The 27042-nt window shown below is 41.1% G+C and overlaps 1 protein-coding gene across 17 annotated transcripts in view; it reads left to right on the forward strand.

Annotated features, from left to right (window-relative positions):
- The window catches only part of sox6 (SRY-box transcription factor 6), a 137841-nt gene extending 111641 nt beyond the window's left edge, over positions 1-26200 (forward strand). For 16 of the 17 annotated variants that reach the window (XM_034575044.1, XM_034575034.1, XM_034575060.1 and 13 more), the window contains 6 exons: positions 878-1055; positions 1300-1487; positions 11726-11831; positions 18694-18867; positions 19712-19928; positions 20821-21127. In XM_034575044.1, coding sequence (XP_034430935.1) covers positions 878-1055; positions 1300-1487; positions 11726-11831; positions 18694-18867; positions 19712-19928; positions 20821-21127 — 1170 coding nt within the window. Of the gene's footprint in view, positions 1-877; positions 1056-1299; positions 1488-11725; positions 11832-18693; positions 18868-19711; positions 19929-20820 lie in introns of all 17 variants that reach the window. The other variant, XM_034575051.1, reaches the window with a different exon arrangement.
- Positions 26201-27042: the final 842 nt, after the last annotated feature.

Here is a 27042-nt window from a genome sequence, read left to right on the forward strand (position 1 = left end):
ATTACAAATAGGTAAAATTTTAAACAAATGTATTATTTTTTGGTACTTGTGCCTACATTTGTAAGACCAATTCACTAATCACAGTTTACCTCTTAGGGCTTAACAATCTGTACACATACCTATCATTAACCCTCGAAAGATCAACAGGGGAAATTATAGGATTCATTTTTTGGGGGGGGGTGCATTTATCCTCCTTTTAAGAGTTGTATTTGCAGGTATTGAGATAGATAATCCTAGTCGACAAAGTCCTGAGGATGGCACCTTGGAGAAGAGTGCTCTTCCTCTCACATCAGTAACGGCTCTAAGAGGCTGCAACCAGCCCAGCATCACATCATATTATTTTTCTACAGGAATAGACATATCAAAGCATATGATAAGACCAAGTATGCACAAATGAGGAATGGAATTAGAAAACAAGTTAATGAAGTAGATAATGTAAGTCGACATCTGATGAATGGAACAGCTGTCTTTGATCACTGGCACCGCCGTTATCTGGTCATTATTTATTCTTCGAACCAGAGTGCAGACACAGAGAGCAGAGAGGAGGAGAGGGAGAACAGATGAAGATGTACAGAGAGACAGAATCTGCTTTAATTAGTGTGAACAAAGGCGCTGGGCAACTGTGAGGGAACATCGCAGTGGCAGCGCTCCTGAGGAAGGATGTATGAGGAGAGGAGAGGAGAAGGAAAAGAAAAAGAAGGACAGAGATGTAAGAATCAGTGAGGAGGTGCGGGTCAGGATAGGTAGAGACCCTATAATTAACCAGAAGCAGAGAACTGTGCTGTCTGGGAAACCGGAGCTCCTCCAAAAGGGGAAGGGGAGGGAGGCCACCTATTCACATCTGTCTTTCCTCATACTCGTATCTCTGCTGCCGTAGGAGGAAGGAACACAGCCGCTCAACTTGTCTGCTCGGCCAAAGACGACAGATCTGCTCAAATCCCCCACATCCCCGACACAAAACCTATATCCCGGCAGTAAAAACAGCCTCAACAGTTTCGGCAAGGGTTGCATCCCCAACCCACTCGGCGGAGGCCTGGGACGGGGCTCATCTCTGGGTAAGACCTCAAAGTGCCTCCTCTTCACAAACACACACCACACATACACATAGATCTGCTCAGTTCAAACACAAAATTACAGTATACACTCACAGCTGGGAAAACCACATTGCAAGGTCTCAGTCCTGTTTTTTCATTTTAGAAATAAATGCCACTCTCAAGATGTTGTGTGAAGCAGTTTTTTTATAGCGAGCTAATTTTGCTGCCCTAACTCTAATGTGTGTGTGCGCGCGTGTGTGTGTAGATATTCTGTCCAGCCTAAACTCTACTGCGCTGTTCGGGGACCAGGACACGGTGATGAAGGCCATCCAGGAGGCCCGGAAAATGAGGGAGCAGATCCAGAGGGAACAGCTGCAACATCACCAGCAGGGCATGGAGGCGAAGCTGGCCGCCCTCACTTCAGTGGGCCTCAACAACTGCAGAGTCGACAAGGTTAGGACTTCTATCATATAGCTCTTTCATTCTCGATTCTAGCCCGTTCCACTGCAAGCGTTTTCCGTAATGCAAAAGACGAGCAGCTGACCACCAGGAGTGCTCGGCTCTCCCTGCAAGTAGTGAAACTATTAAAGAAAGTGGAACATGGTGATTTTAACACAGCAGTCATTCTTTCAGGTTAATATTTTTCTTTAATCTGTGTCCAGGGTGGTCATTTTGATAAGAGCTGGCATAGTCCAGTGTGTACGTATCTGTTTAATTAGTATGAATATGTTTGCGTGTGTGCGTGTTTCGAGGGCCCAGCGTTGTTGATGTTGGTGTGAGGGCCGTGACAGGCCATGGCAGTGCCCGGTGCGGGTTAAGAAGACTCTGAAGTCTCTGCCCAATTAAAGCAGACTTGCAGCCCTCTCCGTCCCCTGACACGGGATGGGGCTGCTTTGTACCAGGAGCACACACTCCCAGGGATTCCCTTTAAAAATATCTTCAATCGATGAGTCAATCAAGGAGAGAAAAAAGCTGTCCTCCTCTCTTCAGCTTGATGCCATGTTGCCAGTTGGCTGTGAGGAGCAGGCAGGAACTGGGAGCGATGCTCATTAATATTTCAGCACCTTACACTTTCAACCAACAGCCTCAACTAGGTCAATGTATATGTAAAAAAGTCAATGAATATCTATTTTGATTTCCCCCTAATTTGGTGTTTGGAAGAGATCACTGTCTATGCAGGTGGCAATCAACTATGCTCTCACTGAAGTGAAGCACATAAATTAGTGGAGCCCACAGAGAGGACAGAGACGGAGCCTCCCCCTGCACTTAGCCCTTACTAACCAGGACAGAAGAAATCTTCACAATAAATAATGTTTTTTTTTTTTTTTTACATGTCACATTTTGCTTGAATTTAGACAAGCAAACAGTCACCTTACAAAAAACTAAATTTTAAGATTTTTTTCCTCCTGGTTTTTCACCTTTGCCTGTTAAGTGAAAACTTCACCATGAGTGTTTGAACATAGTATTTTCAGTCTAACTCATGGAAGCTGGTGCTGCTGCCACTCAACGAAGGTGCACGTGTGGCTGCAAAGATCCATTTAGAACAGGAAACATGCCTACGGCTACATTGTTCTTCGCAGGTAGAGCTTGCGCCGTTTTACTCCCTGCTTTGTTTTTTTATAGGATTTAGTTTTGTTCCCTCTGAATTTTGGACTTATCTGTTCAACCTGTCTTGAAGCAGAGAAGATGGATGCTTTTTAAAGGGATGTTCTGCTTGAGATAGTCAGTCACTCCTCACCTGTAATCTACCTTTTGTCCGTAAGAAAGGGTCGAACAACAGAAAGAGAATGAATGAGTGTGTGTGCGTGTGTTGGGGTGGGGGGGTAGGTATATGTGAAGTAGAAATGAAATGAAATACTATTGAAGAATTAAGTGTACTGGTAGGATCAAACTGACAACAAAAAACTGTGATCATTGTAGAACTTTATTACACAAAATAAACAATGCAGGAATGATTTACATTTTAAGTAAGTTACATATATTTGAATGCATTTCTGTTGAATATAATAGTTATTTATAATAAAGTTGTAAAATATCAAGCCTTGATTTTATTAAGGGTTTGATAACGAGCAATCATTGCCAATTTTACTTTTTTTTTTTCAATCAATATATTGGCAGATACATTAGTATCTGAAAGGTTTGACTCCCTTATTGGGCTGCAATTAACAAATATTTACTATTATCGATTAATCTGTCGATTATTTTTATTGATTAATCGATTAGTTGTTTGGTCCATAAAATGTCCGAAAATTTATTTTATTTTAAATATTGAAGCATTTCCCAAGCCCAGAGACAACCTCCTCAAATGTCTTGTTCACAAAATAAAGATATTCACTTTACTTTATTAATTATCAAAATAGTTGGCGATGAATTTAGTAGATGATTACTGATTGATGATTACTGATTGATTAAACATATCATTTTTGCAGCCCTACTCCCTGATATCATTATCGGTATCAGCCTCCACAAATCCATAACGGTTGGGCTCTAGATACTTGCATTGTTTACCTACATACATACTAGATGTTGGTTTATTGGAAAAACCTGCTAATATCAATAATTGAAAGCATCATCTCAGGTAATAGTCTCAGTTTTTATTACTTCATTTATCCGTCTCGTTGAATGACACCTGAACCGAGCTCGTGCTTGAAACGCATGCAAATCACAGTGAGGCATTGTCACCTCTTAGTTTCTGTGACACCGGCCCTATTAGGATGGTGTGAAATTAGAGGCACGCTTTATCAAGTCAGCTAAAAGAATTGCCCCATCATCTTCATCCTTCGGCTGCAATAAAGAACAGCAGGCTGTAATTCAGCGGCGAAATGGGAGCGAGAAGGAGAGAGAGTCTTTTGCTGATACAAGCCAACGGACTAGAAAGGTTTGAACGCCCCAGATAAAAGCTTTCACTTTGGTCAGTTTCAGAATATTAATATTTCAAGAAGGTGCCTCACCTGACATAAATATGGTGTGGTCTTTAATAGCTCCCCTCCCAGTCTGTTGTTTGGAAGTTTATCATAGTGAGAGCTTACATGAAGAAGATTCTGGAGAGGTAACATAAATGGGATTAAGGAGAGGTTAAGATCATCCAGCGTGGCTGTTAGAGGGGGATATTAAATATTGATTTATCCCACTGTAATGACCGGGCAGAGGAGTGGGTCTAAGTGCTGCTTACAGATGGATCAATTCATCTTTTCATACAAAGTGTGTCTGAACAGTACAATGCATTCCTCTCTAACCGTTATCACCAAGGCTCTAGTTCTCTCCCTCTCTCTCTCTCTCCCTCCCTGACCATTGACCTAGGAGAACATGGTGTAGATCAGACTCTCTGTTCAACACTATACAAGCCTTTAACCTGAGGACATGTAAAATATTCATGCTTTACACGAGCGGATTTTCTTGCTTGTCTTTTTATTTGTCTGTTTTTACTATATCCCCTTCAGTACAATAAAACCTTTTACAACCCTTCTGCAATTTACCTTTTTGAAATATTTATCTAGAGATATTATTGTCTGGAGAGGGCAATTACTTTGTTCCATTATTTACCATCTCCTCCTCACCCGGTGGAAGCTTTTACCTTGAATGCACCAGTATGCCTACAGTCAAATACAGTACATCTTAATCCATTTGTAACCATTTGAATTGTTTCCCTCTATTATGCACTGTAGCTATAACTGGCTCTGCTGTTTTTCAGGGTCATGGGTGAGGGCCAAAAAGGTTGTCCCATGTGGCCCTCATTGTACACAAACAAAAACAAAAGCCAATACAGTTTAAATAATTCACTGATGCAAATTTGACAGTTAATGTAACTCGTCCCAATATGGAAAAGTGAACAAAAAAAGCCAAACTCTAAAGTCTATTCATGTACAAATCATAATTGACTTCATATCCTCATATCTCACTGCAAGCCTTCATCTGAGTGCTGCACATACACTGGCCAGTCCCTGAGTGAAGTGACTGTTCACAAAAAGCACAGCAGAGATGATACAAGGCCACTGACCAAACAGAGAAGAAGATCTCACATTGATCACATTTTGAAAAATGACAGATGACTCGTGGGGAGCCAATCTGCCCTATATTAGCCTAGGGGCAATGGACAACCCTTGTTGTTGAACCCTGTAGAGTCAGGTATGACTGATCTCTACACTGGCGCATCCATTTCCCTCGCTTTACTTCAGGGAGACGTTGCATATGTGATGTACTGGAGGTGGTGTGAGATAAAATATATTCCTCTGCTGACATGTCCCTAACTAGAATCAAAAGGTGAAAGGCCAGTGTATTAACCTATTGAACTGCCCTTTTCTGCCCTGCAGCACCTCCTCTCCTCTGTATTGATGACTGCAATTGTCCATTTCTCAGATCCCCAAAGCTCAGCCTGTAAATATTCAAATGTAGCTTACACTGGTGCTCCACAAAATCCAGACTCCTAACCTATTGGTTATAGTGGTCATACTGCTCCCTCCTGCATGTGTGTGAGAGTGTGTATGTACGTGCATACGTGTACAAGCATGCACGTGAGTGTGTGTCTGTGCGTGTGTGTGTAATGCCAGGGCCCCATTCAGGCAAAGCCCTCACAAAGACTTTGAATATAATCTTGTCTGGTCCGCAGCCCTGGAAGCAATTTTCTGCTCCTTTTCGACTGCTGTCTTGGAAATTGCAAACCAAGGCGTTTTGGCTGCAATGTAAATCCTTGGCATACAAGGGTTTGCCCATCCAAATTAGATTATGCTCAGCTCCCAGACACTGGCTGTAGCCAGCAAGTGCTATTGTGAAGATTGCTTACATTAATGCTTTGTCCAATTGTTCACATTTGCCAAAAGAATAAAAATAATGTATGACTCTGTATTATATGTGCCTGCGTGGGTGTGTGTTCCTGCGGGCTCCTGTTCCAGGTCAGGTCTTTTGCTCTTCCCCAGAAAGACATCAAGGCAGCATCTTGGTAGGGTCGTTTGGCGGTGGTGGCTCCATTATTTCCTACAGTTGTCATTTTACATGGTGAATTTCTGGCCTATTGCAGTCATTCAGGGAAGCTGCTGGCTTCAGTGGCGAAGACCTGTGATGCCACGCTCACCACAAGGCACATACGACAAAGAGCGAGGAGAAGAATAGGCCACAAAGGGCCATTTATAGTCTGCGGTATTGTTGCGGTAGAAACATAACAGCTCCAGTGTCCAACAAGTCTTGAGGTCTTGTCCATATGTGAAAGGGGGTTTTGGTGAAAGCTGCAGTCTCTTAATATCCTGCTGTTTGCAACCTGGAGTGTTTGATAAGGCAGGAGATTTCGGCTTAACTTCACATTCTCCCCGAGGAGCCAGAGTACAGTTCTGGATCATTGAGGACTGGAAACCCGTAAAAATACATGAGGTCAACACAAATGATCTCAGCAGTGTAGAGAAGAACATAAAAACTCAACATGTGTCAGAAATGTGTCACAGGGCTGAGATGGTTGAGTCTTAATTAAATTAAAGACGACGCACAGTTAAAATACGAAATAAATTTTGTAATATGTTCAAATGTATTGACTGATTATCCCAAAGCACACACACATGCATTAGAAATACATTTGACTTGAATACAATTGAAAATTTACACTGAAGGGTCACATTTTCAGGATTTGACGAAATATAACTCATCCAGAATAATGTTAGTTATGACAGTTAACAAAAAAATAAACTTATAATAGAAACAAACAATAAACATGACAGTGGCACAAAGCCAAGTGTGAGGTTAGCCCACCATTTTCTTTTTGTTAGAGCTCCCTAATTTAATTAAAGGCCTTTCTTAGCTCTGTTTTAAACAAATGAGGTGATGGCCTGGCAGTACGAATGGGACTGGAATAGCTGGCCATCTCTGCTCTGTGTGATGTTGAGGACGACTACTATAGAACAGATGCCAGCCTTTTGTGGCTGCTACTGTTGATTCTGCTGCTGCCTGCATTAGGCTTTAAGCAAAGGGAGAGCTCAGGGTAAAAAAGAGAGCAACAGCCTGAATGAAAGTAACTGTGGGTTTACCGCATGGCTGGATGTACTTAACATTTAAATGGTTCAAAACTAGCAAAAAACTACTGGAAAAGCTGCAGACTTATAAATAACGTTGCAACTGGTTACAATAAAAACACAAAACAGATGAGGCAGTGAGCTGTGAGGAGCGGAGGCCATGTTAAAGTGCACTCTTTGTCTCCATCACGGCTGGGACAGATTGTTGAGGGACTTAGCCCGAGACCCTCGGAGAGGAGACTCAGAGGGCCGCAGACCACAGTGATGACTGACACTTGATACACAAAGCCCTATATTGTGGTCAGAGAGCCACTGACTTCAGCCCGCCACATACCAGGTGTGTGATATAACCAGAGCCAGTTCAGCACATTATCAAACATACTGTAAGTGGCTGTTTAGGGCCCCGCTGCAGCTGCTGAAGGTTTCCAATCGTGAAAATGTTAAACACATGCGATCATATACTTTCCAACGTGAAGGAAACGCCAGGATGAGATTTTACCAATAGTTCAGAGATCTCAGAAATGACAGTAGTTAATGCTGTCAGATTTCAGAGAGGGCTAAACATATAATTTACTGTATACATGCATGGCCAGAAAAATAACAAGACTATTATGTGACTTTAAGTTGGCAACTGGTTATTTTTGGAAGAACTATCGTGGCTGCCAGCCGCGTGAAAGAAATGAAGCAGTTTGCTCCGTAAATAATCAGTGGTGAGCAAACATGTCAGCTTAATGTGCGTCTGTATCACCTCATTCATTTTTGATTCATTTTTGCTCTCAAAATGACACAAATTAGGGAAAAAAAGGTTTGTTAATTAATATCGATAATGATGAGAAAAACAATTAGGAATTTAATACCGATTAAATAAAATATAGCAAAATAAAGTAAAGTCAGATTTTTAACTGGACAAAATGTGCCAAAGTCTGTTTGTCCATTTTCAAGGAATCAACAACATATGGGACTGATTAAAAGTAAAGTGTCCAGACCTCTGTGCCGTGACTCCTGCCTGGTACAGTTCAGCATCTCTTCACCTTGGCCAAACTCTTTCATTGGAGCAACAGCGCACCTGTGGTTTCCTCTGGTGTTTTAAGTTTTACATTGATTTCTCATGATTATTTCCTATGATGTTAAATGAAAACTATAAAATCATTTAGACAAACGGACACCCAACCAACCGAGCTGACTCAGAAACTACCACACGCTGATTGGCACCGCGGTCTACCTTACTACAGAGTGTGTTTTTTTTCTTTCATCTGTATTTGAACAATCTCGGGCCATATGGCTCTGCCTATAGCCCGGAGCTATTTACAAAGGAGAGAGTGAAGGAGTGTCGGGATTGGTAGTGTGTTGCCTAAATACAGAGCAGGAGTAGGCACAATACACAGGGCCGTCCGCCACCCGCCTCTGCCCAGAATACACCCTGTGGGCAGAGCAGCAGGCCTCCGGCACATGGTCTGTGGCCGGCCAGATTAAAGTTCCCTTTACAGCACTGACAAGGGCTCTTTTAGGTTCCCTCGCCCAAGAAGTTCTGCTATCTACCCTCTTTCTACCTCTCTCTTTTCCTCAGTGACTCACAACCTCACTGGACTGTCTCATGACTTCATGTGCAACTGAACAAAGTGAATCTGTTACCGAAGTTTAAAGACAAAGGACTGCGCATGCAGGCAGGGCAGATGAGATTATAGTGGGTGGCAGTTTTCCACTACAGCTCTGAGTGCGCTGCTATAATTTTAGTTGTGGGGTGGAGAGCTGCATGCTGAAGTCATTTGAAGGAGGGACGGGTTGCTTGCCAGCAGTCGCGGTCAGAGTGGGAGAGAAATAATGTGCACAGCTACATCTTTTGTTTCCTGTCTCTTTATCTTCACCTCCTCTCGTCATCCTTGATTTGTTCTTTCATCCCACTTTGTTTATGAACCACTTCTTGCAGAGGCCTCTCAGCATTAATTTTCTGTATTTTTTGTGTCTTTTATTATTCCCTTGCACTGCACATTATAAATACCTTTTTATATCAGCCATATACTGATGGGATCCCTCCCTTTCACTCTCTCGTGCTCTTTTCCTGGCAGGAGGACCAGCTTCCCTAAATACTGCATGTCCTTTGCTACTTCTCTTTGTCAGAGTGATCAGTAAAAATTTAATGACACTATAAAATAATAAAAGTGCCATTAATTTATCACAGCACTTGATGCGTGGGCAGTAAAGCAGCATTAGTTCACTGAACATTTTCCAGCCTTAAAACAAAACCCTGATGCCGTGCAGATAATTTATGGCCCTAATTTCAACTATAATTCTAATTTGCGGATATAAATTACCAAACTTATAACCAATAAGTATATTAAACTCAGTATATTAAATTTTATGAAAATTTGTGGTACCATATTGCTCAGATATTAATTAGCATAGATAACACAAGAAAGCGAGGGATACTTATCATAGCCACACCTTTATATTACAGTAGATAAAAAGCTTCCTCGTATAAAGTGCACGTGCATGTTCTCTATATAAGCACAAGAAGCCCCGCCGTGCACGTTATGTCAAGTGACGCTACCTCAAACAAGAGCCTCATTCAGTCTTCGTCCCAGCTGTCTGACGTGCTGATGTTCACTGATCACGTGACTGTGCGATGGAAAAAGAAGTGAACAGCGAGCTAGTTATTAATGAAATCCATTGATTGATGACCCCGGTTCTCTCTCCTTCTCAGCCCAACATGATGCTTAATGATCATGAGCTTATAAAAGGACTTGATTGATCAGGGGGGACCGCCCAAGCACGGAAGAGGGACGAGATGACTACTTTATTACAGACATACAGTCCCTGTGAACGCTGTGTCTTCCTAGTGGACTGTCCAAGTAGCATCGGAAGCAGCACCAGTGCCCATCCAGCTAATCACACATCAGTCACTTTGTCATCGGGCTGCTAGCTTCTTTCATTAAGAGCAATAATGTGGCTGGGTGATGAATACGGGCCTGTGTGCGTGCATGCCCATGCGTGTGTTGCTTCACACAGAATGTGACACCAAGAAAGGCCCCGTACTCCATCTTGTCTTTACAAAGCATCCTCTCTCCCAGCAGGGACCACCACATATGTCATAATTAGAAAACACTTAAGTAAGCAAAGGGCCGTCATACAGACAGGCTCTAATCACAGGCCATAAGCAGGTAGTGGTTAATTGTATATCAGAATCACTCAGCTGGCGATAAATAATGACTACTCCTTCAAATATGATGGTAAATTGCAGTGCTCTTTCTGTCTCTCCTTTCTTTTGAGGAATAGTTCTTGAATAAATAAAAGCATGAGGATAATCAAAATACTGTGAAAGGCCTCAAATGGACTTGAACTGTCTCCATCCTTCACCCTGTCATCTTTTTGTAACTCACTGGAAAATAAGCTTATACAAAAGCAAACACATTTTAGACAGATTTCTTAATTTTGTTTTTGGTAATGTGCTGTTATTACTGATGTCTGTTGTTATGAACATGATTTTATTTGACAGGGGACGACAACATAACAAATCAAAAGCAGCTGTAAAAATAAATATTTTAACTTACAATGGTTAGGTCTGCTAAATTTTTCAGCACCTTTGTCTATTATTTTAAGAGGAAAAGAACTTCCCTGTGGGAGAAAAGTGAAAAAACAACACGATTGTGCAATGCGTTGCAAAGAAAGGGCTGAAAGATTAATGTGTGTTGGTGTCTGTGTGTGTGGCAGGGGAGCTGTTAGCATTGTGTGAGGACTCTACCTGAGTATCTGTTCAGACTGCATGTGATAGACGTGTAGAAAGGAAGGAGGCAGAGGTCAGGTCAGTGTAGAGTATATCTTTGGCAGACACTGAACACTCACCCTGCGAGTAAAACAAATGCTTTTCTCTCTGAATGGTGGCAACATGCCTGCTTTTAGTGTCATCCAGGCAAAGGGGGGAGATTATTTGTATCATGCAGAGTCAAAGTGTCCATCTCCTAGTTGAGTCTTTAGAGAGGAAGACAGCCCTTTGCTAATGCCCTGTGTATTCACTGAGGAAGTAGGTCATTCAACAATGGAGCCAGCAGCAGTCGGCACTCTCCCCTTGCATAATACATTAAGTGTAATGTGCAGCAACTATTCAGAGGCCCCCCGAAAGCTGTTATTTTATTCTGTAAATGCACACGGACATGACATTTAATATTGTCACGGAGCGCTGAATGACAGGGTTTCATTGTGCGTCAAGTACAACATGATGCCAAGTTTAATCTGAGCACAAAGCGACATGACAAACGGGAAAACACGGTGTGTTCTCCAAAGCATGAATTCTGAATAAATGATGGGCGCTGAGCTCTGGGCGCCGTAGACTGGAAGGGAGGATGTAAGGAGAAGATTACAGAGGAAAATCTGAGCACTGCAAAGAGGGCCACGGCCCCATTGTGTGCTCGGGATCACAAAGTATCCTTCTGTAAATCTATTTACAGCACCCCTGGCCCTCACTGTCTCTCTACCTCCTGTCATCCATTATAGCAGCTGCTGAATAGAGAGATGAGAGAGGAAAAAGCTACATCTAGCTCATGTCAAAAGAGCAGCTCTTCAAAGAACCTCCATTTATCAAAGACATGTTTTTCCTTTCAAAATTTAGGATTCCTGATGGGGTTACTTTTACAATTGTATCACTGTAAAAACATGAATGTATGTGCTTGTTAGCGTACCTGACTGTTTGTATTTCCCCTGTAGGAGAGGGCGCATTTTGACAGCATTGGCCACCACCTCGGGAAGCTGGGCGAGGACGGGAAGATCGGCCACAGAGTTATTGACCTCACCAGGCCAGAGGATCTAGATGGTAGGATCAAATTTCTGTTTCATCCCTTCTTCATTTTCATCGCACACAATTGTTCTTAATTGTTTCATCTGATGAAGTTTCCTCACGATCCAAACTATTTCACAAATACTTTTCTGGACTAGTTTTGATGGCTGCTCCATATTTCAGAATTTGATTGGTGATGTGGTTTGAATGGGTCTGTGCAAAAAAAGTGCATGAGTGTAAAAGTGGGGGTTGGGGTGAAAGCCGTTTGAAATGAACCGTGGCTCCGAGGTTTTCACAGGTAGGTGAGCGGAGGACAAGGGTGTCTCAGGACAAAGCTGGCTTTTCTCCAAGCTCGGCTCCTGTTGCTGTTGTGCTTGTTTGAGGTCCTGGGCGAAGGGGTGTAAATTCGGGGTTGCACCAGTGTGACAAAGCGTCATCTCCTTTTGTGGCGCTGACTCCTACACAGGAGCAAGGATAACCTCCGTGCACCAATGTTTGTCCGGCATAAATATTTGTGGCAGTTTCCATGGCACTTCAGAGACGGAGCAAAGAGGAAAATGTGTCTGACTCATCTTTGATGCCTCAAAGAGTTTGAAGGCAGAGGGAAAGATATTTCTCAGGACAATGTAACCCATCGACAACTTTAAATAGCATCTCGGACACATTTCCCATCAGTTTTAGAGAGAAATGCTACTGTATAATTGGTTAACATATATAAAAGACCAGCCACATGACTTTCAGACATTTATAAATATGTATTTTTATATCCCATAAAAATGTTTACAAATTCCAAAGCCAAAGTTTTCTTTTTACTGAACTTGTTTCGCATCACACCCAATCCTGAAGAGGAGAATTAGGGGTGCATTTAGTGGACCCACTGACATGTTTCCCACGTGAGCCACAGCAGCAGATCCAATCCCACCCATCTGACTGCTCGGACAGATATGCTTGCAGTGCGCACTCTCCCAGTGGGAACCTTCCGTTTGTGGCTGCCGTGGAGTCGGGACCGAAACAGAGCGCACATCAGGGCAGTTGTGTCCTTTTAAGTCCTGGCTCAAAGCTGAGGGAACGGCTCGCGTCAGACGCCTCACATCAGTGTTCCCAGTGGGCTATGGATTAGGAGCAAGCAGAGGTTAGAGGAGAGGAGAGGTCCTCTTCCCAGGGGGATATGGCTGGGAGCCACGGCAGCGCACATAACTCAAAACACAAAGTTGCCGTTTCTTCTCTTTACGCCACAAATATATGTGCCTGTCTCTCAGCTTCACCAACAGGAAAACACATACTGCTGAATGATGTGAACCACGAAGCGTTTGCTCCTCTGAGAACATGTTTACTGTGAAAAGGCGTCACCCTGACATACCTTGACGTACAGAAGCACACAGTCATTTTCTCACTGCCCCCCTTTTGTGCTTTCTTGTCTAACCTACACAGCACTGATTTAATGATTTGCAGGTCAGAGGTCATGCAGACGGCAGGGTTAAAACCAGGATACACTTACAGTCTTACATATTACAGTTATTTAAATGCCACAGTCATTTTCATTCTACCAAAGCAATGGTTATATAAGACTAACACATCATAAAAGTATTTACTTTTCAACCAAACTTCGCACATTTTTAACCGAAGCATCTGGATTTCTTCTGACCGGCAAAATGCAGTTTTCACGGAATACTTTTGGAATTCATAATTTAAATCATAAATATAATTATTTTGGGAGCATTTTGGCAAAGCAGGGGGAAAATTAATTTGGAGACTCGTCTGTATTCCAACAACACTTTTCCCCAGTAATTCAGAACACACTGTATATACTTTGGTGTTTCCTGAAAAGGAAAATTACTGGGTGTACCTCCCAGGCCTTACATAGGGTGTGAAAGCCCCTTGGTGTGCAGCAGCTTTCCCTCCAGAACAGAGCAGCCACACTCAGCCGGGCCCGGCATACAGCGGCCCTCTGTCATCACAGCAGTTCACAGAAAGCTTTAGGTTGCTAAAGCTAATATTTGCGAAGCACGCAGCACCCTAAGTCCTAACGAATGAGACTGGAAAAAAGCTGCAAAGGAATGGAAATGGATAAAAGTTTACTCCATTATACAAAGCCACGAGCCACACGCACGGTCCCACCGCAAATTCATTAGGTCTTTTTAAGCTCTGATGAAAATATTGCAGAATACCACCAAGGCCTGAGCCCAGCCAGGGCCCTTTGTTCATTCACATATGGAAGTATAGAGTTGCTGTGTAGCTGAGGCCGTGTGTTTGTCTAAACCACCCCCCCCCCCCCACTGCAGAGGGTCCGCAGAGAACAAAGAGCTTGTTGAGAGATGTGTGGAGACAGGAAACAGAATTAATCTAAACGCCCAGTGTGATAACATCAACCAGAGAGTGAGAAAAGATGAAGCTTGAGCCAAACAGTGTCTTTAACAAAGTCCTCATGGAATAGGATGAGAAGAACAGTAGTGTTGCATTGTTGTTACAGATCATGATGGGTTTCTTTACTTCAGTAGCTCTGAGCTGTTCTGAACTTTAAAATAAGCTGATTGTTTGAAGAGGTTTTTCTTGCACTGAGGCTGTGGGAATCAAGCTACGGCTTTTTATTGTCGAGGACTTTTCCTTGAAGAAAGATAAGATGAGGAGGCTCTAATGATTTAACAAGTCACAACAACAATAGTTGAATAGGTCAACGCAATCAATAAGAAAGCTTCGTTTTGAAGTCGGCAAATTTCTGTGTGTTTTGTGTTTCTTCTGTGTGTGCATGCATCTCCTTTTGTGAGTGCAAAGCTGGGATATTGTGAAAGATTAGACTCCACTTTTAGGCTAAATGCACCAGAGAGGGGATCGAGCGGAGAAAAGTGAAAGCCACAGCCTGCATGTTTAAACAGGTTGCCCGTTTGTTCCCAAGTTAACAAGTGCACACACAAAACACACACGTTTGTACTTCTATCTTAGTGAGGACACTCATCGACATAATACATTCCCTAGCCCCTTACCCTAACCTTAACCACTCAAACTAAATGCCTGACCCTTACCCTAAACCTAATTCTAACCCTGACCCTAAAACAAAGTCTTAACCCTCAAACAGCCCATTAGAATGAACACAGTACAGGAACACACACCTCTAGAAAACTCAAATCATCCAAACATAAAAAATGGATTGGCATGTTATGTTAGGGCTTATATCACTTTGTAATTTGTAATGGTTTGATTAGCATGCTGTGAGATCAGGCTGGAGCAGGGGCCACTGAGCGCTGCGTCCTGTCTGTCCATACACATTAATCTAGCCTGATCGTGCTCGGAGGGAGAGGCTCTATTGTCAGCGGTAAACGCCTTCAGTCAGAGGTGATGTGTTGATCCCAACAGCGAGGGCTTGGCAGGTTGCGTGATCGTTGCCTGCTCACTGAGGCTCATCCTCTTGAGCGGATTCCTGGGTGACATTATGTGTCTGCCCGCAGAACAAAGATGAGTAGGGAGAAGAAAAGGAGGAGGAGAGGGGACGGCCGGGGCAGCGCTACCCTCTGGCTCGCTGCACGGTCGAGTCTGAGCCTGCAGCTCACAGGTGTGATAGGCGTTTGGGCCTCACTAAATTCTCTCTCTCTCTCAAGTTCTCTCCTTTTTTTCTGCTTCCTCATTAGTTTTTCTACCCCCCTCCTCCCACCTGCCCTAATACACACACACACACAAATACACACAATCATTCTCTCTCACTGTAATTCATGCCGCTCATCTGCAGTGTTTCCAGGAGAGACAAATTAAAAGGGGATTCTCAAATCACTCTGTCACACTTGAGCTGCAGGCCTCATGAATCACAATAAATTCTATTAAGCGACACTCCCTCTGTTTCGCTCCCTCCGCAGCTACCACCCAGGGGGCCTGCCCCTGTCACTGCTAAACATCTGTGTTTATTTACACAATCACACACCTAACTAACTGATGCCTGAATGCCCCTTCCGGAAAAATAATGTTAATGCTAATTTGCAAAATGTCAGAGCAGTGTCATGATTTTTATTGAAAAGACAGAGACAGTTTCTAGGGATTTTCTAAGGCTGGCTCTTATAATGCACAGGATGCCTCTGATTAAGTCCTATATATTGCAGGGGCCAGATGAGGGGACAAATTAATCCACTCATGAAGTTTTGGATGCCCTTATAGAACGTTTAGACTATAATCAGAATCACGATTACTGTAAGGACTCATTATTTCAGGTCAAAGGTCAAACTGTTAGGCTGACAGGCTGTTGGTGTCCCGGGGCCAGGGCTAGGTCTGAGTGAAGCATCACTTTGTGTTTTTTTACACAACTAGGACCAAAGCACCTGCCTCAGTACAGATGGAAACAAATGATGTAAGACTGCTGTTGTGTCTTTCTGCAGGAGACAGGCACTTTTCTATGTGCCATGCCTCATCTGGCTTCCCTCCAATGAACCAAGTCACGTGGCTGGTTTCCTGGCTAACTATGGATGTGGCACTAGCTGATGGCAGGCAGTTGTTTTGTCGCCCCCCCCCCCCCTCCCCATAAGAAGCTCACCTCTGCCCGTATGCATGCAAACCAGTATATAAATTGCTGAATCAGTGTCAGTGATAGAGTAATGGCACGGGAGGCATCGTAAATTACAGCAAGCGATCCCGGGGTGCAGACACTGGCTGTCGTGTCTGAGTGAGCGTTGCGCTCCTGAGCTAATGAATACCTTCATCTGGCCCCGACAGTCAGCAGATTGCCCCGCGTTGATGGATACTGTCAGCCCTCCGCCACACCACATTTCATTGCACAATAAACATGGTTGTCAAAACCAAACAAAGTGAAATCAATTCATCCTGTACAGTGAGTGCATGCTAAATGAAATTAACGTACTGTGGGGTTTCGGTGGCAGCAAAGGTAGTGTATTATTCCTGAATTCATAATGGCTTCAGGGCCTCCAGCATTCTGGGAGGTGAAGGCAAACAGACAGAATATGACACAGCACTCAGAGTTTGACTATGTGTTTACCCAAGTGTATGATAATTATATATGTGTATCAGGCTAAGAAATGGCAGAGGTTTTGAAGATTAGTATTTGTATATGGCAACTTGATCAAGATTATAATAAGATACGTTTTTGTAATTGGGGGGAATTGTTCGTCTTTTGAAAAAAAAAAATTCAAGTTAAATATATCATTCACCATTTGTTATATTTAATATTTTAATATAAATAACACAAATTAATGCCGATCCAAGGATTTTGAAATATTTTCAATTTGAGATTATAGATTGATTGTAAACTATACTTAAGAGATATTGACAAGAGAAATCTTTATTTTAGTACTAAAAATGTAAATATAGTCATATATTTATTTTATTTACTTTATAGTTTCCCCCTCTTTTTGAATAATGTACATTTGCTGAAGCCACAATCACGATTTTGAGACGAGACCAGAAAATGGTCTTTTTGACTTAATTGTTATTTCCATTAACAAGAAGTAGTTGAAATCTCAAACAGGAAAATATCTCAGTAGCAGCTAGTGCAGGGACACAATATGAAAAATACATTTTCCCCGGGCGTTTCATATAAAGGCAAGTCTCAGTGTCTTTGGCCATTTGACTGTTAAACATGAGCAGGTGAAAATCCCTTCTCACTGGGAGAAACAGGTTTCCCAGTAGGCAGCGGATACACACTCCACACACATAATCCACCTTCCACCACACCCTCATTTCTATCATAGGTAGTGGGTGTGTGATTATATATATATATCGCCTTTTCAGCACTTGTCTCATGTAATAGCTTTGAAAAGACGACATGCTTCTCCAAAGCAAAGACACTCAAACTCCTCGGCTTCCTCAGTGATTACAGCAGAACGAGCTCTCTGTGAATTAATGTCTCCGCACAGTCCTCCATTACTCATTAAGAGTTTGATTTTGTTTATCAACTGAAATAATAATAGAAATCAAACCCCAGGTAACATGTGCCAAGGCTGCTAGTGGAATGGTCTAATGAGAAGGCTTCACATGTGGATGATGAAATATGCATGAGTCATCCCGAGCTTTCTTTTCCAGATTTGAGATCATTAAAGATGTATCGTAGCATATGGAAGGCTTTTTTTGTCTTATTTTTCAAGCCTTGTTTATCAACATGTTTTTGTTTGTTTAAATATTCATACTGCTTTTATTTAATTCTTTCACATCTTACATATAAAAGCAAGCAAATGCGCATGCAAACAGAAATCATTATCAGTCTGATGTACAGTTTAATACTGAGAGAAACTCTCTTATGCTGATTGTGAATGCCCTGATTGAGAAACAGCACTTTGGAGAAACGGATCGCTCTCATCATAAATGTGCGCCTGGTTTGTTTGTTTGTGTGTGTGTGTGTGTGAGAGAGAGTGAGAAAGAAGAAACAGAGTAAAGCAGATGAGGACATGTCTGAATTTATTTGTGTGTATATATATTAAATATGTATTTTGGAAAAATGCTTTACTGAGTTTTGCCGATTTTCCTCCCAGATTTTTTCAAGTCCTGCATCTTGTACTTATGTTGGTACCCATACATATGGATACTACAATTGTCATATTAAAATGTATAGCAGAGAATAAAAGTGGGAACAAAATGTCTTATTACCATTGACGACCAAGCTTCTATTTTGGTTCTGGATAGACATTCTTTTATTACACATTAAACACAAGCCTGGTGAGTCAGGTTTCCAGCTCAATGTTAAGTCTACTCTCTCGATGAGGGTCTGAAGAGCTGCATTCATCTGAAATAATGTTCATGATGATGATAGCAGCAATTACCCTAATAGACAATGGAGAGTTTGAAAAAGGCTCGTCATTTAATCAATTTCTTGCCTTGTTCCCTCTTCTTATTCCTGCTCTGGCTATTCCAGGGTCCAAAGTCAATCGCTCCAGAGATAAACCCCAACCCTATTATTGTTGGCCAACAGGAGGCGCTGGATCCACTGAGGCACGAGTCTTCAGGGAAGCTCGAGGAAGGAACACCAATGAACCTCACATCAAAAGGCCAATGAATGCGTTCATGGTGTGGGCCAAGGATGAGCGGCGCAAGATCCTCCAGGCCTTCCCCGACATGCACAACTCCAACATTAGCAAAATTTTGGGTAAGACTAACTTCTAATTAAAAAAACAATGAATAATTGAACGTTGATAAAAGTGATAAATATGCAGTGTTTGAAACTACTTTCATATCGCACTGTAGAGTGGAGAATAATTTGTATGTGTAGAAGAGTACCGTCAAACAGCAGCTGAGATTTCCTTTATTTGTCTGAATTTTGGTTATACCTCACAGACTTTAGACAGACAGTATTTTCATGGGTTTATTTAACACTGATGAGTAAAGACGATCTGCCAAAGCAGCTAGTATCTAAAGGAAGGAAGGTGTGTTATCTCATAGGCCACTGAGAGCCAGTTCACCTCAGCACACAGATGGATTTATAGCCCAGCGCTACCATAAGTGTTTGTCATGAAAAATGACAGAGGCTAAATGGGTCTTGTCCCTTCAGTACTGGAGTCCATTCATCAGAGCTGTTAAAAGTGTCATCCACTACCTGGTAGGACACTTCGCAGAGCCGTAGTATTTACCACTCCGGCTTGTTGTTTTTGACACCGAGGCTTGTCTTACGTCTCAGATAATGTGCAAAGGCAGGGCTATCAAGTGGTTGGTGTGGAATGGACAATAAATCTTGCCACATGACTTTGTGCTAGAAAACATCTGCCCTTATTAAGGACAATTCGGATATAAATTAAGCTCTCCCAGCATTAGGTTAGGGCTAGGGTTAGATGGTTAAGGTTAAATAAGACTGGATTGAAGGTTAAATGTGACTGGATTGTGAATTTCAAAACATTATTGTTCTCTGTATCTTTTGAATCTATGACTCCATTTATATTCTAATATGTTACTGAAATAGTTTTCTCCTGTGTGTGTTCATCTGCCGTGTCATGTAGGTTCTCGGTGGAAGTCAATGACTAACCAGGACAAGCAGCCATTCTACGAGGAGCAGGCCCGTCTGAGTAAGCTCCACCTAGAGAAGTACCCAAACTACAAGTACAAGCCACGGCCTAAGAGAACCTGCATTATTGACGGAAAAAAACTCCGCATTGGCGAGTACAAGCAGATGATGCGGTCAAGGCGACAAGAAATGAGGCAGTTCTTCACTGTGGGGTAGGCATGCAGTCACACAACCCACCATGTAACCACACTAACACACAAACAATCTTAAAACATACCGACGGGGACTGCAGCGTTTTGTCTCCCTGGAGCCTTTTCTCATACAATATAAATACAATTTCCAAAAGCCAGTGTTTTTCTGTGTTGGTTTAAAAGACAAGGGCTTGACATGCCCATTAAAATGGGCTTTTCAACAGTTCTCATTTTTAATTTTAGACAATAGCAGTCTGCAAATGGAGCATGAGGTGCAGATATTATTACAGGATATAAGCGGTAAGTATAGTCTTACAGAAGCCTGGAGGGCAGCAGTCTGAAGCTTAACACTTTAATTTACTGTGTGTGGTTAGCAGGAGAACCCTTCTCCAGGTGTTCCCATGTCAGTCATAAGCGTCAGCGGCTGGACTATCAATCATCCAGCGCAACAGCAGACAAGAGCAGCACTAACCACGTATTGGTTTTATGTCACCAATAAACTGGGTAGTGTTTCTGAACAGCTCAAAACGGGAGCTGTCAGGAGAACCTCTTTTTTCCCAAATCATTTTCACAGAGCCGCTGGCCTCGTGCACACTGCTGTGGGAAACCCCTAATCCAACCATCTTGGTTTAAGTGCTGCAATCAGTAAAAACATATAGTTAAGGTCTTTTTTGCTTTTTCAGCAACAATTTTGGTATCCTTTCCATCTGTTCTTTTATCATATTGTAAGGTTATATTTGTATAAAAGTATGGACGTTTGAGTCCGTGGGTTTGGTTCCCCAATTCTTTCTCCCCATTTGGCGCTGGCTGTTCACTGTTCTATCAATAAAAAAAAAGGCGAAAATGCCCATTTAGATTTTCTTTTATAAAAATTAAGTTATTAATCTTATTTTAATCTTTCTCCTCCATCCAGACAACCACCTCAGATTCCGATCACAACCAGCGCCAGTATGGTCTATCCCGGGGCCATCACCATGGCAACCACCACGCCCTCACCTCATATGACATCGGAGTGCTCTAGCGCCTCGGCGAGTCCCGAGCCGGCCATTCCTGTCATCCAGACCACCTACAACATGAAGCTAGAGCCCAACCCCATGGCGAACAACAGTGTGCCGGTCAATGGCGTGGACGAGATAGACATGTACGAAGATTTCGAGGATGAGCCCAAAACAGACTATAGCAGTGAAAATGACACTCAAGAGCCAGTCAACGCCAACTGAGACCTCTTTGATGGATGAGGCCAATGCAGACACAACACTTACACAGGAGGACGCCCGAGGGCTGGTCTGATCTGAGGGAGGGAAAGAGCATAAGTAAAAAAAACAAAAAAAAACACCACACAAGGATGTTTTAAAAAAATAACAATGATGTATCATTTAGGAGCCAGCATGCAGAGGTGGCTTCATCAGAATCAAAAGCTATTTGGTCTTAAGTGTTTCTTCAAGTGTGTGAAGCAGTTTGGTTGTGGTAATTTAGAATTTTTTTAATGTCATTGTTTATGTTTTCATTGTGATCATAGACATTTACACAATTAGATTAATGCCTAGAACAAAAGACAGAACTTGAAATTGAACATTTGATATTTGACATATATACATCAAATATCAATATTTGATGTAAGATTTGGACTCTTAACAGTCACTTACCTTGTTTGTCTCTTCAATTAGATGATTTTGATATATGATGTAACTGTTCAAAATGGGAATAATATACTCACTCAGGTATAGTGTGCCAGCCAACAGCTTGTGAATGTTTTAAATCAAGAGTAAAATATTACCAGTACAAAATATTTCAAAATTCATATCGAGTGATACCAATTTATTACAGAGGGAAATTATTATTATTATTATAATAATTATTATTATTATTATTGATGTTTTTGTTGATTGTTATTACACAAAATTTAGTGCTGAGGTGCCAAACATTTCAAGTTGTTTCTAAAATCGGTAAAGTCTTATGAGAGTCTTAGACAATCTCTTGATCTCTTAATGCAGCTTCATTATCCAGTCTTTCTTTAATTTACCCAAACAGAACAAACAAATCAAACTCAGGAACTTGGAGGCACAAGGCTCTGCAGGAGGTTACAGTATGTGACATCTCTGATCGGTAGCTCGTGACGCTAGCTGTCCTCCAGGGAGCCCAATGCAGTGATCATCAATGAAACCGGCCAGCCCTTTCATTTCCTCATCCCAGTCCACACACAGAGAGCACTGTGGCATCCTTCACTCATTTCCAGCTCCGCAGCCCAGTCTGACTTACCAAGTTCTTAATCAGAGCGATTGTAATCAGGCCAGGATGCTAAAGGGCCAAAGGCCTCCAATCTGAGGGATTGGAACAGCAGTGAAAGGCAGCTTTGGGGGCATTACAATCTCAAATTGATGTTGTACAATGTGTAGCTACAGTATGTTCTGATAAACGCTTTAGCCCCATTTGGACGGCAAGTTTAAAGTCTTAGGTCTGAGAACTTCATTTTTTTTTTCAATCTTAATTCTTTTTAGACATTGTAAATCTTAAACTGACACTAAGAAGTCTTAAAGCAGAGCACAGTCATTAGGTTGATGCAATGAGTTGATTACTGAAGCAGTCTTAAAAGAAGTGACAGTTTATGGGGACAACCCTAAAATCGTTTCCTAAATTGCCTTGTCACACGACAGGTAGCTTAACGCGTGCACTTAAAATTAATTCTCATTCTGTCACCTTTGAGCCTTATTTTTTTATTTCTAATAATCTCATCAGCTTTTGTAATGCACTTATCATGACATGCAACGACTCAGAAGCAACAAGGACAAAGTCTCTCCTAATTTCAGCAAAAAGCTGACAAGCGGTGACCTTCTGGAGCCTGCAGTTAGATAAAGCTCCTCTAGCGGTCAAGGCCTTGATGTTGCGACTCAGATCCTCTTTACAGGGCATAAGGTCTAAGTGGCTCCCCTCCCTGCCATGCCCTGCTCTGACCCCTGCCTGTGGCAACCTCAGCACCCAGGGGGCGCCATCTGGCTCAGAGAAGAAGCAAACACCAGGGAGGGATGGGAAACAATAAAAATGGGGTGTGTGTCACTCATTGTGCTCTCCATCAAAGTGCTGGAAGTAAGGCCTCAACAGGGCTCCCACCCCGGTCCAATCACCAGGCACTGGCGAGCAGATGGAACAAGTACATCAAGCTGTGGGGGATTATTAAAATGACTGACGACTGGGTATCATCTGAAATACAGCATTATTAATGCATGAGTCCAGCTATTCCCCTCCCTTGCCCTTGAACCCGTCCATTTCAGCAGGAAAGCAGAGCTTTTTGAAGGATCTGAATGGCTGGTCAGTGTATTTAACTAGTTGAGATCCCCACTGCTGGTCACTGCATTTTTCTCCTATAGCTATAATTGGTACAGATGGTTCTTAATATCACTTTAGCACTGTTATCTTCTGTACTCGTATTGTCAAAACCTGTTCAGAGCTGGCTTGCATTGTTCCTACTTTTTGGAAGCATTTATAATAAGTCTTGTAGGGTTTTATTTATTTTTAAACACCTCATTAACAATTCCAATTGTTTTTCCATCACATCTTTTCTACATTGTTCTCATTGAGGTACAAAACATTTGAAGAACACTCTCCTACAAACAAACAAACCCAAGTGGATTTCCCTCCAAGTCAACCTGTTTAGTATTTTCAAGCTGTTTGCTCCTGTTTGCTGGTGGTTAGATTGATTTGTATGTGATTGTAAATATTTTAATGACCATGCCACATTGCTTTAGTTGGCTGATAGTTATAAAGGACTCTTCACGGAACTGAGACTTGACTGTGCTTATACAGCAAAAAAAAAAAAAAGACAAAAAAAAAAAAGAAAGAAAAAAATGACAACAAGAACTCACGAGGAGACAATGTTTCATAAGTGTTATAAGCACTGGATAGAAATTGTATTTTTATCAATTCTGATTAATGTGAAGCTGTTTGAGGAAAAAAAATAACGCCCTGAATGAACAAAATCCCCCAGTTTGACTCAAGTGGGTTTGCTCTCACAGTTGCCAGATTTGAGTCTTTTTTTTTCTCTACATATTTTGTTTATTTATGCAAAGACACGTATGATGAATGAACACTTTCTCTAAGCTTCAGGGCTGCCAAGGGGAGACACTCAGCACAAGGAAGCGAGCAGAAAATTCAACAGCAGGCTCGGTCAGCCGCGAAACACCAGACTTCAGTGCATTGTATATTGTATTTGAAACTGTAGAGTATCAACATATTGTATTTATTATTAGCCGCTGCTGGCTCTAAAATTGTCAGTAAAACAACAACAACACGGACAATCATAGTCAAAGGAAGAAGAAAAAAAAAAAAAAACGTACTTGATGAATTGGAGCAAAAAATGGTTTTCAGTGAATTTGCCATCTCATTTAGATTTTATTGTAAATATAACATAGGAAAATATATTTTTGTTCATTAGTGAAGTATAAGTTATGCATTTGGCTGTCCTTGTTTTACTTTCTCTCTTTTTTAAGTTTTATTTTTGTACATGGTCTCATGTATTTAAAAACCTGACAAGTCACTGTACCTCATGTAGATGCTGAACTTTTCTTCCTGCTTATTGGAGCGGAGCCGTATTGGACCTTCGACAGAAAGAAGCACCTCACTTGCTCAATATCTAGTTAGTTTCTCCCCTTGAGTATTCAAAGAGCCAATTGAAATACAAATCTATAGTCATTAGACTTTTTATAATACAGTTATTACAAGTAAGGTACTCATTTAAACAACAAGCACTTGACGTAAAAAATTATAATCCAATATTGTTCCTTCGATCATGATGCAGTGCTGTGCTGTTCAGTCTTACTTGTGTTTTCTTTCTTACAGCACTCATGGCAAATTTCTTATGAGTAGCGGCATCCTAAAATCACGTGCATGCATTTGGCTTGCATTTACATTATCACGACAGAATTTGTGTTTTTTTGAGTGACTGTTTCAAACACAAATTATGTTAAAATGTTATATTATTTTAAAAGGTGGGAGCGTGCAAATATTTATTTAGTTGTATTGTGTCAAAAAAACGACAGAGCAGTTTTCTTGGTTAATTCTCTCCTTGCCATCTTTTTTTTTTTTGTATGTTTCAAATTTTTTAAATGAACATGTTCATGACTATCCAGCCATCTGCAAATGTAGCCCTCACACTTGTTTTCTCTTAATCCTCTTGTTAGACAAATGCAAATGTTTGAATGGACGTCTGAAGACAAAAGCTTGTATACTGTTTCAACATTACTTACTGTAATTTGATTTTTTTTTTTCTGTCTGAACTTTGTGATGTATATGGTGGGAATGTTCTCTGTGTTAATTTAATCAGCACAATTCACTGACATGCTGGACTGACATGCTAGCTGCTGTTCAGAAGTGTAAAATTTGTTGGTCGGGGCAATATTTATGGTTGTCTCTGGTACTTTGCTTTTTAGAGTTGTCTCTCAAGCAACACTGTGTGTGGCTCTTCAATCACTGGAGCCACTGAAATTGCTGGCAGCCTGATACAATTACAATTTCTGCGTAGAAATCTTTTTTTTTTTTTGTTCCCTTCCTGGCAGGTACCTAGGCCCATGGCAAGTATTGTTTGGGTGTTATTAGAGAAAATGAAATACATAGTGTCTGTTGCTGCTTTAAAAAAAAGTTTATGTCTGAATATGTAAATAGTTTATCATAATATCTTGTACAGTCCAATGTAAAGTTTTTAATTCAACTTAAAAATAATGTTGCCATCACATTTGTGTTCACATTCTTCTTTATACAGTACAAAAGATCAAATATTTGCTCGGGGTATTATTGCTAAAAATTAAAGAGAAAATAAAGAGATTTTTTTTTTAATGTTTGTTTTGCTTGGCTTCAAAGTGTACACCAGCAAGTCTTTGGTTTCCATGTGCAGTATTGACGTGAGGTTAACTTAAGGTGAATAATTTTACAGTGGTGTGTGTGGAGAGTGATCTCCTCAGCTTTGGTAGTATTAATACTCTATATCAAGAACAAACAAAAACCAATGAGTGACATTTGGGTACATCTGGGCGCCACAGGAATGTGGAGACTGTATATGATTCAATTATCCCCACAGGATTGATTCAGGCATCTTATAATGTAACACCATTTTCTGTGTGGCTCAGTCCATTGTAACGATGAAACACTGGGCTGAGGAACTGCCTGTTTAAAGCTCATTTACCTCAAGAATTTCCTCCTTTTCTGTAAAAGAGACAGAAATTGTGTTACATAAAGCTTCTCACATCACTCCATCTTTTGTACTGCTGTTGACACTTACAAATTAAAGAGACATTTTGTTTTAAGCTTTGAGTACTTATTTTTTCAAGTGGAGGCCTTTGTCACTGTATTTCTACCTGTTAAGCTGCTGTTTTGTGAGAAAACGGAGGGGTCGCCGGGTACAAATTAAATTGTACTGACTTATTCTATTCAGAAATGTGTACCCATCAGACACAAAGACAAAGTGCAAAACTCACATTACAAGGTTTGTTATACTTCCCTTCTCTTTTAGGTTTTTTTTCCAAAACACAGGATGACCTTCACTCTCTCAAACAAATTTATTTTAACAGCTCATAATAACTAACAACAATCAGTTGTTGCTGACATGATTCATTGTAATTATTGCCACTGAACTCGTATTAAAATGATAGAAAATAAGGCTGAGAAAACATGTTATGTATGTAAACTATCAATGGCTTAATTGTATTCATACAAATGGTTGATTTCTTTATTTGCAAATAAATGTCAAGGAATCAAAAATAATTAACTGATAAAGCAATTGTAAGCCTAATATTTTGCATCTTTACTACATTCCTAATGTGTCAATATGATTAAAATAAAAAATTGTGCAAGTATTACTGTTACATTATTATGAAAACTTGTGATTAATGAATAGTTGAATATACTACAGAAGAGTATTGATACATTTACAGGCCAGTCATATCTATGAGTATTAACATTTGTAGTTGTCTTTAAGCAAACAAAAAGTGAAATATTGTATTGTATCAACATATTATAGGTGTGAAGGTGTTAAATAACTAAATTTACATATAATGAAAATACTTACTGTGCAGGAATATCAATATTTAGCTTTTTCTTAAGGTTTTGTGTTTTCTATAGTTTATCATTATATCCAAACACCGTAGTG

Source organism: Hippoglossus hippoglossus, chromosome 3 (assembly GCF_009819705.1).
Source record: "Hippoglossus hippoglossus isolate fHipHip1 chromosome 3, fHipHip1.pri, whole genome shotgun sequence".
Lineage (NCBI taxonomy): Eukaryota > Metazoa > Chordata > Actinopteri > Pleuronectiformes > Pleuronectidae > Hippoglossus > Hippoglossus hippoglossus.